We start from the raw sequence: 14,422 nt of genomic DNA, 5'->3' as shown, positions 1-14,422 counted from the left end.
TACCAAATCAACAAAGGAGGTCCCAAAAATATAAACCAACAAAGATAACGGAAAAAAAAACGCAAATCTAACCAACAAACGAATCTCCAACCTCCAACTCCTTTCTACGCAATCAATAAACTCCAGCCAAGATAACCTCCAACAATCCAAAAACGCCACCTCGACTTGAGACACACCAAGCCATAAATAGTTTTTCGTTTCCCGCACAAATTAAGGAGGGATCATAGGGCCGCACAATCAATGATGCGGCCGCAAAATAAGGACGCATGTATAAATACGTCACGAAAACACATTCAAATTCTGGTGTATTTCTTGTTTGGACCTCAGACATGGCGACAGACCAGGGAAAAAATGCACAAGAGTCAGGCGGTAAGTCTTTCATGCATTTTCTATCAACGATTAATTTGAAACATAAGATTAGGCAAGTTGTGATTTTGTGAATTCTGTAAATTTACACAAATAGGTGAGGAGGATGACATGGAAGAGGCTGCTGGGCCCAGTATTCCGGCCAAAGCGGGCAAAAAAAAAATGCAGCCACATTTCACAAGAAAGGAGATGGAGGTTTTGATCCAGAAGTGTGTGGACATCCTGCCACAGGCAGACAGGAATATGACTCTAAGCCAGAAGTGGAGAATGTGGGAAGAGGTAGCCGTTGCTGTCAATAGAGTGGGTGATTATGTCCGTCTAGCCCGGGATGTCAAACGGCGGTAAGTAAACCCTTGCCCCCCCTAAAAACAAACCCCATTTTAAACCAAAGGATAATGGCTTCCATTTTTCCCCACAGATGGGGCGACTTCAAATATCGCCTAAAGCAAAAACTCGCGGACAGGGCTAGGCATGCAAGGGGGACAGGTGGGGGTCCCACCCCTGTGTCATTGGAGTTGACGGATTTAGAAGAGCTGGCACAGGGGTGTGTGCAGCCTGTGGAGGTGTTTGGCGTGTCCAACATGGATACGGACATGCCAGACTTTGCGGCTCCTCATGTTGGCCCAGGTAAGTATTGTGATGTCACCAACTCTGAAATGCTATTGTGCCAATATGTAGATTCTAATGTGACTCTTTTCTCATTTTTCCAACAGAGACACAGGTGGATGAGTCTGCTCCAGAGGGAAGCCTTGGCCGCAGAATTTCTGCTGGCTCTGCAGGGGAGGAACCAGTACATCCGGCTGAGGACCCTGCAGAAGCCAGTCCAGGGCGTGCCCCCTCGCAGGCAGTGGGCCTCCTCACAGAACTCAATTTCAAATCGGATTTCCATACGGAGATTCTGCAGAGGATGGACGCCAGTCTGATACAGGTGGCTGAGGCCCTGGAGCAAAATGCTGCGGCCAACGTGACCATTGGTCAGGCCCTGGCGGAAAATACCAGGGCCAACATCCGCATCGCCGATGCCCTGGAGCAGCTCGTTCGCCAGCACATGGTGGAGCCGACCTCCCTTCCTGCCGGAACATCAGGATCCTCCACCTCTGGCACAACATCAGCCAATCCTCCAAATGTGCCTAGCCCTGTGCCTAGTCCAGAGGCCACAACATCTGCCTCTGGACAGGCCAGCCCGATGGCATCCCGGACCCGGTCTGGCGCCCACCCTCCCCCATCCAAACGGGCAAAAAAACGGTGACAGCAATGGCGACTTTTCCCACACTCCTTCTGTGCTTGGCTCATATTCCTTTCTGGTCAAAACTTCCCTCTCCTTTCTTGTGAAATGTTTTTAAGTTATTTTTGTACGTTTATGTTATCAGTTATTGATTATTTATTTTTGATAAAAAGTATCTTTGGCAGAAAAAAAAAAAAAAAATATTATGCCAATTGGTTTGTGTTTAAACAATAAATTTATGAAAAAAATCTGACATTGTATTGTGACATTATTGTACAAATGGGTTACATTTAATCCTGGCCCTAAAGGCAAAAAAGGACACAAAAAAACATTTCATTTGTATAAAAAAAAGGCCTCTTGAAGGAACGTTTAAAAAATCACATAACGATGCAAATTCCACATTAAAAAAAAAAAGGGGAGCTAATTAAAACATGATGACATTATTGTCACAATAGGCCATAAACAACAAATTGAGGCCAAAAAAAACCCCAAAAAATGTACGCCAATTGATTGTGTAATCCTGACATTAGCAGGTATGATTTCCACCTGCGTACGGTTTTGTGCTATCCCAATAAACTGCTTTCCAAACACATACCAAGCCGGTTTTCAATACAACACTAATTGCTTTTGTGACCTCCCGCGATTAATCGCTGCAACATCATGGAGTCCCGGGACGGAGGAGAAGGCCATCGCCAATGTGGTCGAGTAATCCAGACCCTAAACTGTGCGAGCATTTTGAAGGGAAAGAGGATGTTCCAGTGACATATGTGACGGTCCGAACACATTTGACGTTCGCATCTGCTAATGTATGTACGCCCCAAAAACGCCTCGCCACGCCTGCGTTTTTCCATCTCCACCCCCGTCAACACCCAAAAACGCCCTGTTCTGTCAATCACATTTGACATGTCACTTCCTGTACGCTATTTTAGGAACGAGAGAAAAAAAGCTCGCAATCTGCCGTACGCACATGCGCAGTGTAACACCGACGCATGCGCGGTTAGTCAACATCGGAACGCAACGAGCGTACTGCTGTTTGCGATGGCTCTGAATGAGGGCCTTAGTTTGCTTACCAAACTCACACTAACCATAAAACTTTGTATTCTGTGGTCTAAGCTGCCACCACAGAAGAAAACAAAGACAAAAAAGACATTAATACAATAAAATAACAGATAATATGCATTACACAAAATTACACAAACTCCCCTTGCAAATATTTTGGGGAGAATTAAGGGGAAAATATATGATGTGCTTGTATCATTATTAAATGATAATCACCGTATTGCATGACTTTTTCCACACTGTATAAGCCATCTCTATACATCGGCGCCTGGTACATATATCTTAAATAGAGAGTATATCCCTTCTAATAATGGTACATTTCACAAAGAGCTTTATATTTGGCCCGTATTTCATAAAATTTCCACAACCTATCATATATTATGTAAGACACATATTAGGATCCAAATAGGGGTATACTGAATATCAATTGCCCAGTAAGTTGTTGTTCAGGTTCAGTGACCCCTTGTTCTTGTACTTGAAAAAATATACATAGGTTTTTCCTGCTATCTTCGTTACTTAGCAATGGTTACTATTTCCTGTGTTATGTGCTATGTGGTTATTGAATGATCATTGACTCACAAACGTATCCTTACATAATTATTCAAAGATACTATTCCAAAATGAATCACAGTTGCTCAGAGCCTAAGTAAAAATGAACTTTGTCTATGGAAGGCAGTGATTAGAATATTAGCATTGTAAGTCCATGCACCTCATTGTTACTCATAAGAGAAGAAAATAAGTAGCAGTCACATAATCACCACACCGCATCTGCTGTTTAACAATAGAACATGTAACATGCATTCAGGGGTGGATTAAGGGGGGGGGGGCAACAGGGGCAGTCGTCCCTGGGCCCCCACACATGGAGAGGCCCCCACTAGCAGCGGTGCGCTGTCTGCGCACGCCGCTAGTGTCCCCTCAGCTAGTGTAGTGTAAACTGCGCAGTGTGCGTGGCCACACTACACAGTGACATACACACAGCCGCCGGCGGCAGCTGTGTGTATGTTACAGCAGCCGATGAGAGTCAGACAGACTCTCATTGGCTGCTGCACAACGGAAGGAAGCTGGCTCCCCCCGCAGCTGGTGATGATGGGAGAGATGTCATGACGCTGACGTCTCTCCCAACTGTGCAACAGAAGAGCCGGGATTCGCATCAGGAGCGGGGATTCAGGTAAGCTTTTTTTGTGTGTGGGGCACTGTCACTGGATAGGGGGTGGAGGGAGCATTACAGGTGTCCCTGTATAGGGGGGCAGCTGCAAGGGTCACTATATAGGGGGGCCACTTCATGGAGGCACTGTATAGGGGGGGTGTTTGCTACTGGGGGCAATGCATAGGGGGGCTACTACTGGAGCTTGAATAGGTGGGTACTACTACTGGAGGCAGAGCATGGGGACTACTGGGGCACTGTATGTGGGGACTACTACTGGGGGAACTGTATAGAGGGGACAACAATTGGGGGCAGAGCATGGGGGGACTACTACTGGGGGCATTTTATAGGGGGGACTACTACTGGGGGCACTGCATAGTGGGGACTACTACTGGGGGCAGAACATGGGGGGACTACTACTGGGGGCACTGCATAGGGGGGACTACTACTGGGGGCAGAGCACGGGGGAGTACTACTGGGGGCACTGTATAGGGGGGACTACTACTGGGGGCAGAGCATGGGGGGGACTACTACTGGGGAAATGCTTTTGTGGGACTACTACTGGGGGCACTGTATAGGGGGGACTACTGCTGGGGGCAGAGCAGGGGGGGACTACTACTGGGGGCACTGTATAGGGGGGACTACTACTGGGGGCACTGTATAGGGGACTACCACTGGGGGCACTGCATAAGGGGGATTACTACTGGGGGCAGAACATGGGGGGACTACTGGGGTACTGTATCAGAGGACTACTACTGGGGGCACTGTATAGGGGGGACTACTACTGGGGCAGAGCATGGGGGACCACTGGGGCACTGTATGGGGGGACTACTACTGGGGGCACTGTATAGGGGGGATTACTACTGGGGGCAGAGCATGGGTGGACTACTACTGGGGGCACTGTATAGGGTGGACTACTACTGGGGGCAGAGCATAGGGGGATTACTACTGGGGGCACTGTATAGGGGGGACTTCTACTGGGGGCACTGTATAGGGGGGACTACTACTGGGGGCACTGTATAGTGGGGACTACTACTGGGGGCAGAGCATGGGGGGACTACTGGGGCACTGTATGGGAGGACTACTACTTTGGGCACTGTATAGGGGGGACTACTAATGGGGGCAGAGCATGGGGGGTACTACTACTGGGGGCACTGTATAGGGGGGACTACTACTGGGGGCACTGTATACGGGGCAATACTACTGGGGGCAGAGCACGGGGGGGACAACTGGGGCACTGTATGGGAGGACAACTATTGGGGGCACTGTATAGGAGGAATACTACTGGGGGCAGAGCATGGGGGACTACTGGGGCATTGTATGGGGGGGACTACTACCGGGGGCACTGTATACAGGGGACTACTACTGGGGGCACTGTATAGGGGGGACTACTACTGGGGGAACTGTATAGGGGGGACTACTACTGGGGGCACTACTACTGGGGGCAGAGCATGGGGGGACTACTACTGGGGGCACTCTATAGGGGGGACTACTACTGGGGGCAGAGCATGAGGGGGACTACTACTGGGGGCACTGTATAAGGGGGACTTCTACTGGGGGCACTGTATAGGGGGGACTACTACTGGGGGCAGAGCATGGGAGGGACTACTGGGGCACTGTATGGGGGGACTACTACTTTGGGCACTATATGGGGGGACTACTACTGGGGGCACTGTATAGGGGGGATTTCTACTGGGGGCAGAACATGGGAGGACTACTGGGGCACTGTATCAGAGGACTACTACTGGGGGCACTGTATAGGAGGGACTACTATGGGGGCACTGTATAGGGAGGACTACTACTGCGGGAAGAGCATGGGGGACTACTACTGGGTAAAATGCTTTTGGGCGACTACTACTGGGGGCACTGTTTGGGGGGGGACTACTACTGGGGGCACTGTATAGGGGGGACTACTACAGGGGGCAGAGCATGGGGTGACTACTGGGACACTGTATGGGAGGACAACTACTGGGGGCATTGTATAAGGGTACTACTACAGGGGGCAGAGCATGGGGGACTACTGGGGCACTGTATGGGGGGGACTACTACTGGGGGCAGAGCATGGGGGGACTACTACTGGGGGCAGAGTCAGGGGGACTACTACTGGGGGCACTTTATAGGGGGGACTACTACTGGGGTCAGAGCATTGGGGGACTACTACTGGGGGAGGGGGGCTACTACTGGGGGCACTGTTTAGGGAGGACTACTACTGGGGGCAGAGCATGAGGGTGACTACTATTGGGGGCACTGTATAGGGGGGAATTCTACTGGGGGCACTGTATAAGAGGGACTACTACTGGGTGCACTGTATAGGGATGTCTACTACTGGGGGCAGAGCATGAGGGGGACTACTACTGGGGGCACTGTATAGGGGGGACTACTACTGGGAGCACTGTATAAGGGGGACTACTACTGGGGGCACTGTATAAGGGCGACTACTACTGGGGGCACTACTACTGGGGGCAGAGCATGTGTGGGACTACTGGGGCACTGTATGGAGGGACTACTACTTTGGGCACTGTATAGGGGGGCTACTACTGGGGGCAGAGCATGGGGGGGTACTACTACTGGGGGCACTGTATAGGGGGACTACTACTGGGGGGCACTGTGTAGGAGGGACTACTACTGGGGGCACTGCTTTGGGGGGACTACTACTGGGGGCAGAGCATGGGGGTACTACTACTGGGGGCACTGTATAGGGGGGACTACTACTGGGGGCAGAGCATGGGGGTTACTATTACTGGGGGAAATGCTTTTGGGGGACTACTAGGGGCACTGTATAGGGGGGACTACTACTGGGGCACTGTATAGAGGGGACTACTACTGGGGACACTGTATAGGGGCACTCTAAATGGGGGACTAGTATTGGGGGCAATGTATAGGTGGGTTCTACTGGGGGCAGAGCATGGGGGGACTACTGCTGGGGGCACTGTATAGGGGGGACTACTACTGGAGGCAGGCCATGGGGTGGACTACTACTGGGGGAAATGCTTTTGGGGGACTACTGCTGGGGGCACTTTATAGGGGGGACTACTACTGGGGGCAGAGCATGGGTGGGACTACCACTGGGGGCAGAGCATGGGGGGACTACTACTGGTGGCAGAGCATGGGGGGACTACTACTGGGGGAAATGTTTTTTGGGGAACACTACTGGGGCACTATATAAAGGACACTGCATAGGAGGAAATACTACTGGGGGGACTACTACTGCAGGCAATGCATAGGGGGGAACTACTACTGAGGGCAATGCATAGGGGGGACAACTACTGGGGGCACTGTATAGGGGGACCACTACTGTGTGCATTATATAAGGGGTACTGCATAGGGATGACCAATACTGGGGGCACTGCATAAGGGGCACTACTACAGGGGGCACTGCATAGGGGTGACTACTACAGGGGGCACTGCATGGGGGGGACTATTACAGGGGGCACTGCATAGGGGGGACTACTACAGGGGGCACTGCATGGGGGGGACTACTACAGGGGGCACTGCATGGGGGGGACTACTACAGGGGGCACTGCATAGGGGGGACTACTACAGGGGGCACTGCATAAGGGGCACTTCTACAGTGGGCATTGCAAGAGGGGCATTAAGATGAATAGAAAAGAAAAAAAATCCCAGGGTGACGAGAAACAGTGGTATATAGGGGCCCCCACAAGTTTGTTGCTCAGGAGCCCCCACAGACCTTAATCCGGCCCAGCATGCATTGATTGGAAAATGAGAGCACGAAGCCATGGTACGTGATTCACTGAAGAAAGAGAAACACAGCTGCTGCTGCAGCTCCAGACTGTGCCTAACCCACTGGTGTTAAAAAAATATTGCAGCATAGCCTTTGCACTAAAACTGAGCTTATTCAGTCATATCTACACTCCTTCTTAGGGCTCAAAATATTTATATTCATTAGTTATGCAAAGATGTAATATTTCAGTTAATTAAGAAAAACATGTCAGGTGATCTTTGAAACATAACTATGAACACTTGCTATGTTCATATCTGTGTTCTTGAGTCTCTTATTCATCTCAAGTCAACTTCCTTATTAACACTTCTCCAAAAAAGAGAAAACAACCGAAATACATTCCCCTTTCATCATAAAAGGGATATGTGGAAAACAAAATAAAAGTCAAACGCACGATCATATTTGTGTGCCAATAGATAGTTTTGTACCATATCTAAGTCTAACTCAGCTTTAAGATAGTCACATTTACCACATTCAAGAAATATGTATACATACTTTCTGATGTATATTAGTGTCCTCGGAGTTTAAGCTATATGATTATATCAATTACTGTTGTGACATGACCTTGTTCATATGTTTCAACCACCAGAAAGATCGTGCTACCAGAGTACTGGATGACATCCATTGATTGGACAAATGAAAGCTAGATCTGTAGAAATCGGCTAATCATTTTCTCACAGAGAAAGGTTTTCCCTAAGCCACAGTTACTATCTATTTATAGCTTAGATCGTCCATTACTTTCGATAAAGACCAAATTGTGAATTTACTAAGGCATACAAAAATAACCACACTTTGTTAAAACAAATGTTAACTACTAATACCCCATATTGTCAGCTGTGGATCCCAAGTGATTATTGATGAGATATGTGTGATACTAGAGTGGGTGAGTACAGTCTTGCTATGGATGATTAAACTATATTAAGTGTGACAGGTGATCCCTCATCATTGGGGACATAAATATAATGCTATCTATGTGAGATATTGAACAAAGGTGTAAATCATAATATGCCTTGGGGGGTTGTCGCCTGTCAGAAGCTACAGTAGATGAGGAGACCTGCAGTGCTCCAGCTGCACGAGATTCATTACAATTAGGGGCCTGTCAGAGGGCTGGCCTCTGAATTGGATCCTCTCTTTATATTTCAGTCAGCCTTACCAGACCCTGCTGGTCATAGCTTATGCTTGCAGTGTGAGCACCTGGTCAATATTCCTGATGCCTGTATTTATCTGTCTGCCAGCGGTCCTGTTGGTTCCAGTGCCTGTATCCTGAGTAGCCTGCCTACTACAATCCTGATTCGTATCCTGCATTGCTGGTTCTGAAAATCCTCCAGCTAGAATCCTGAGTAGCTGGCCTGCTACAACCCTGATTCATATCCTGCATTGCTGGTTCTGCCATCTTCCAGCTAGAATCTTGAGTAGCTGGCCTGCTACAACCCTGATCCATATCCTGTAATGTTGGTTCTGTTACTACTCCAGCTAGTGCCTGCCTCATTTCCAGTTTCCATGCTAGTAGTGAGTGACCCAGCCAGGGGGCCGCGACCTGCCCATCGGACGCTGCGAAGTCCAAATTTGCGATGGTCCCTGGTGAAAACTGCCGGTGGGTTAGACTCCGCACCACTGGTCTGGGTCTCTGCAAAGACTCAGTGCTAGCTTTTGGGTCCCCAGCCTCTATCAAGTATGGCTAGTATTGCTGCACTCAGCCTCCTATACATCTTTCCCAATCTCTATCAAGTACGACTAGTATTGCTACACTCAGCCTTTTACACATCAAGGATACCCAACCAATTGATCTGGCCAAAGTAACCCTAAGGGTCACTTAAGATTCATCCAGGTGTATGATAACAACCACACACATAACAGAAATTGTCTGGATGATTTAAACACTTTCTTGGTATTATTGAAAATACAGAAAAAATGGGATTTGCCCTCCAGCAGTTTTTCTGTGTTCAGTATAAACCCCGCCCTTTACAAGCACCTGTGGTAAGCCAATTAGCTGATTGAGCAACTACCACATTTTTGGTTATTATTGAAAATATTCTAAAAACTAAAACAAGAAACATTTGTGCTAATTGGCTCCTCTCTGATGAGAGACACCCAGTGGTCACAGGATTATGTGCTGAGCCCTGATTTGAGCAGCCCAGAACACATGCTCCTCTGACCCAACCAGGGGGTTGAGGCATCACAGGCAGATCAGGCTGCATGGAGGAGGAGGATGAAGCCGCTGGAGGCTACACATAAAGGTGAGAGAGGATAGGAACTACAGGGGGACATATTGCTTGTATGCCCCTGTCTGTCTGTGTGTGTATGACAGGCCATAAAGAACAGTAAACTATGACAAAAGAAAAAAAGTAACTAACAAAACACACTATGCCTGATGGAAAAATTCTGATCACATATTTAAATTCAGAATTTAAAACTGCATTCGAGTCACTATTCATTTTTCTTGTGAAAAAAAATCAATTTGACCAGTGTTATAAAAAAAGTGGGGTTAAAGTATATATGAGATTGAATCAAACTAATACTGCAATTAGATTGTGCATCTGGGGATTAACATTAAACATTAATTTTTGTGCCAGACATTCCTGCTCATATAAAATCAGGTGAGCAGGTAATTTCTTTGAATTGGATACATTGGACATGTATCACACCTAATTTATGTAATCAGATCCCAAGACTATTACAGTAATTATTTGTACCAGTCTCCAAGTCGTGTAATAGTCTTATGTTTAGGAGCTTCTTTTATTGCTCTGCATACTCTACAGTAAGAAGTCTGCCAATTAGTGCCTGCAAAAGGATGAAGTCTGGACCTCCAGCGGAAATATTGCTGGTAAGCTTTGTCATCACTGTCCAACTTTAAAATATATGTAGCCAGTTCCTTGGCTGTGGTGAAGTCATCTACATGAATAAAAGAGTCTTTGGGAATGAAACGTTCATAGTTTTCACGAGAGGGGCCCAATACAATTGGTACCACTACAAATGTAAATGCATTACTCCACAGTTTCTCTGTAATATAGTCTTCATGAATTGAGTTTTCAAAGGACAGATAAAATTTGTACTTGGAAAGTGTTTGTACATGTTCGCTTCTGGGTAGAGGTTTATGCTGTCTTCCATATATGTCCACAGATAAAAAATTCTTAAGCTGCTCATAATAGCGCACCCTCCTAGACTTTGGGTTCCAGTTACTGACAGCCCAGGCCACCAGCTTAGTCTTTGTAGGGATAGTGAAGTTCACTTCTTCTTTATTCTCCTCCAACCAGCCATAAGGTGAGAAAATATCAGAGTTAGCCCTGTAGGACATGGTCAGATTGATGAGATTGTCCATAAAGTGTAAGTTTGGGCTGTGAGATGGAGACTCCAAGTTATACCATACCCAGTACTGATTTGGTGGTCTTGGCATCTGGGGAAGTTGTTTTTGAGAGTAGCAAACATCCCTGTGATGGATAACAACTGCATCAGCAGAAGAAAACAATGTTCTGTTATCTGTATAGAAGCATCCACTAATATTAAGGTAGGGTGGACATTCATTAAGGGGAAATTTATTACCAAATGGCCAAGTCCATACTAGGATGATTTTAGTAGATTCAGCTGGTTCCATGTTAAGGTCCATAATTGCTGAGCGACCTACATTGTTATAGAGTGTAAAACAAATGGCTGCAAGGCACAACTGTGCAATACATATCATAAAAGACTTCTTTATAGACAATGTGCTTCCTAAGTACTCCATTTGTTTATGTAGAAACACTATAATGGTATTGTCATTTTCCTGGAGATTAGATGTTTCTCACAATTATTGTCACTGTTGGAGAAACAAAGAGAACATGATAACATCAGTATCAATATGATGTAATTTTTTCTGTAGAGAAAATTGGCTTTTATTTTTAACATATATTAATGAATGTTATAAGTTACTTTAAGACACCATGTAAAGAGGTAGACATTTGGGGTAAATTTACTATGTATTGGTTTTGTTTTTTCGGGCGATTTTGCATTGGTTTTGCAAACCGAAAATTTACTAAAGGCAAAACCAACAGAAAACCAACCAAATGACCGACTTTGGAACACATTAGAACATCAGATCAACTATTAGTTATTTTACACAGACAAGTGTAGAAATTATAGATTTACTAAGCTTCAGTTTATGAACTGACCACAAACCAACAGCTAACCCATCCAAATAATAGACTACACTGACAGGTGTTTTTGATTTGAACAAAGCAATTATTAATAACTTTTTTATGCATATCTATACCTTTCCTTTGTGTTTTGTTATTGCAAATTCTAAAAGCAGTAATGTTATACATATAGGTTTGATGCTTGATGGGTATATACACCTGCAATTAAAAAAAAAATACAATTGAAATGTTTGTCAAAATAGGCTTTATTCTGCCTGTTGAAATATATTGTGTGAACCCAGTATACCCCTTTACAAAATATATTGTCTGTCGTGTTAACATTTTTTTCACAGAAACAAGAAAAACAGATAAACATATTGTTTCCATTTAGCAAATGAGGCTGGGGATGGGTCCTCAGGGTTTGTGCATTTGGTTCCTCTGTGGGTGATATAGGTGCAGGGGTCACTAATTGTAGATGATACAAGGGCAGGGGGAGCACTAACAGTGGGTAAAACAGGGGCATAGGGGCATTAATTGTTGATTAAATGGGCAGCTACTACAGGGTCAGGGGGCATATTCTCTGGGTGATATAGGAACAGGGGGCACTTTCTGCGGGTTATATAGTAGCAGGTGGCACTTACTGCAGGTGAAACAGGGCTAGAGGGGAACTTGTTGAGGGTTATATAGGGGCAGGGGGGCACTTAATGTGGGTGATACAGGAGCAGGTTACTGGGAGACACAATGTACAAGTATATAATGAGGTGATACCAGGGTAGGTTACTGTATAATGGGGTGATACAGGGGAAGGTGACTGTTGGTCACAGTGTAATATAATAGGGTAGTGGGGACACAGAGTGGGTGCTGGGGGCACAGAGGAGAGGGCAATGGGGGCAATTAGGAGAGACATGGGGATTGTGCAGGATAGACACAGGGATGGTGTTGAAAATACACATGGGGATGGTACTAGAGAGACACATGGGCAATGGTGTATCTAAGGGCAGATCGAGCGGGGCAAATGGGTTCCATAGCAGGACTGACAGAGGGGGGTGCCAATAGTCACTGCTGCCATACAGGTGGTTATTAATGTGCTGCTGTCTCCTAGCCTCCCACTGCTCTAACTCAAATGTTAGTAGCGAATGATCACCGGTCTCCCTCTTTCTCCTCTGTTATTACCAGTCTCCTCTATTGATTTGCTAGTGTGTGTCAGGCTTCTTATATGTACCTTTATATCATAAACATTATGATTTCATGATCATTTAATTGTTCTAAACCACAGAGTGTCACCAATTAACATTCATTTATATATATATATATATATATATATATATATATATTATAAGGGTCGTGCCCTTATATTAAGGCTGCATCTAAAAAAAACAGATTTCTCCATAGAGAATTCTGGAGGGGGGGCAGGGTGATCAAGGGGCTACACCTCAACAGCTATTAGAGATACTGATCTGAAATTGGTATGACCAGGTAGAACTGTCACTGGGTGCTGCATGCCAAATTTCAGGGCATAAACATAAAAAATTAAGATTAAGGAGTAATCTAAATCTCCAACTGTCACTTTTTTCTGACATTCTCAATTAGGACCACTTTTCTGCTGTAGTCTATGGGGCTTATTTGTGAAAGCAAAACTCAGGGTAGGGGAGGAATTTAGACTTGGGGTTTATTTTATTAGGTAGCTATTGTGCCAGAGTACGTGCTTTTGGGGTTCAGGTAAATTAGAAAGTTACAGTTTTTAAACTATTACCTCAAGAATGCGCCATTGTAGAGATAGGACTATTCAACTTGTTGCGCAGCCGCAGTAGGAGCCTCCAGCAGGTGTAATAACTGTGACTTCACTTGGGTGCACAAGATGGCCATCGTTTGTGGGCTTTAGCGGTGGTGGGCTCGGGGGAAAGAAGCTGATGTTAGCTGCAGTGGGAGCTGGCAGAAAGGTGTGGTGGGGGTAGCGGGCGATAGCTGCAGCCAGAACCCAGGAACAGTAGTGGACTTTAGCAGTGGCGGTGCCGGCAGCAGTGCGGATGGTGGTGGGGTAGGCGTTAGGACCCGGGGGAGGTAGCAGCACACAGAATGCTGATACGGATCTCGTAGATCCATAATACCTGCTTCTTTGTTTAATTTAAAAAAGAATGGTTTGGTCCTGTCCCCCAGAAAACAACCAGCACCAGGCTTTGGAGCCAAAGTACTGGTTGTGCTAAATACAGGGGACAAATTAAGTAGGGGTCCTCCATATTAAGCACAACCAGCACCAGGCTTTTCAGAACCAGTCCTGGTTGCCAAAATACGGGGAACAAATGATGTATGTGTCCCCCGTTTTCAGCGCAACCAGCACAGGGCTCTGAGTCGGTCCTGGTTCTGGAAATACAGGGGGAAAAATGCATAGGGTATTTACCAGAACCAGCACCGGACTACTTCTAGCAGGAGGGTGATGCCACAGCCAGGGGAGCCTTTTCACTGTGCCCCCAGCTGCAGCATCACCCCTGACTGCTAGTCAGCCCAGGCCAGGAATCCTGGGGGACTTGGAGAACCCCCAATAAAGGGGACCCCCTCCTCAGTGCACCCGAGGCCCAGGCTGATAGCCCGGGGCTATCCCTAGTACCCCTGGGCAGTGGGTGCTTGGTTTATTATGTAAAGTGTGGTGCACTTAAAAATATAAATATTGTCTTTTGCTGTTCCCAGCAAGCCTCCCCCGCCTGCTGGTACATGGAGAACCACAAGTATAAGCATGCAGGACTTTACAGGCTTGCTGGTACTTTTAGTTCCACAGCAAATGC

General features: G+C 46.5%; 1 protein-coding gene across 1 annotated transcript; it reads right to left on the bottom strand.

Annotated features, from left to right (window-relative positions):
• Nucleotides 1-10,216: 10,216 nt before the first annotated feature.
• Nucleotides 10,217-11,254, bottom strand: LOC148525285 (4-galactosyl-N-acetylglucosaminide 3-alpha-L-fucosyltransferase FUT6-like). Its single transcript, XM_088471076.1, has one exon. It carries the CDS (start codon nucleotides 11,252-11,254, stop codon nucleotides 10,217-10,219), a length of 1,038 nt encoding a protein of 345 aa, XP_088327202.1.
• Nucleotides 11,255-14,422: the final 3,168 nt, after the last annotated feature.

This window comes from Taudactylus pleione, unplaced genomic scaffold (assembly GCF_031769625.1).
Source record: "Taudactylus pleione unplaced genomic scaffold, aTauple2 ptg000109l, whole genome shotgun sequence".
Classification (NCBI taxonomy): Eukaryota; Metazoa; Chordata; class Amphibia; order Anura; family Myobatrachidae; genus Taudactylus; species Taudactylus pleione.
The sequence above is the reverse complement of the archived record's forward strand: the minus strand, read 5'-3'. Positions and strand labels throughout refer to the sequence as shown.

Bases quoted from the DNA above. Each gene is read 5' to 3' on its own strand.
- LOC148525285 (XM_088471076.1), bottom strand. From the start codon at position 11,254: ATGGAGTACTTAGGAAGCACATTGTCTATAAAGAAGTCTTTTATGATA.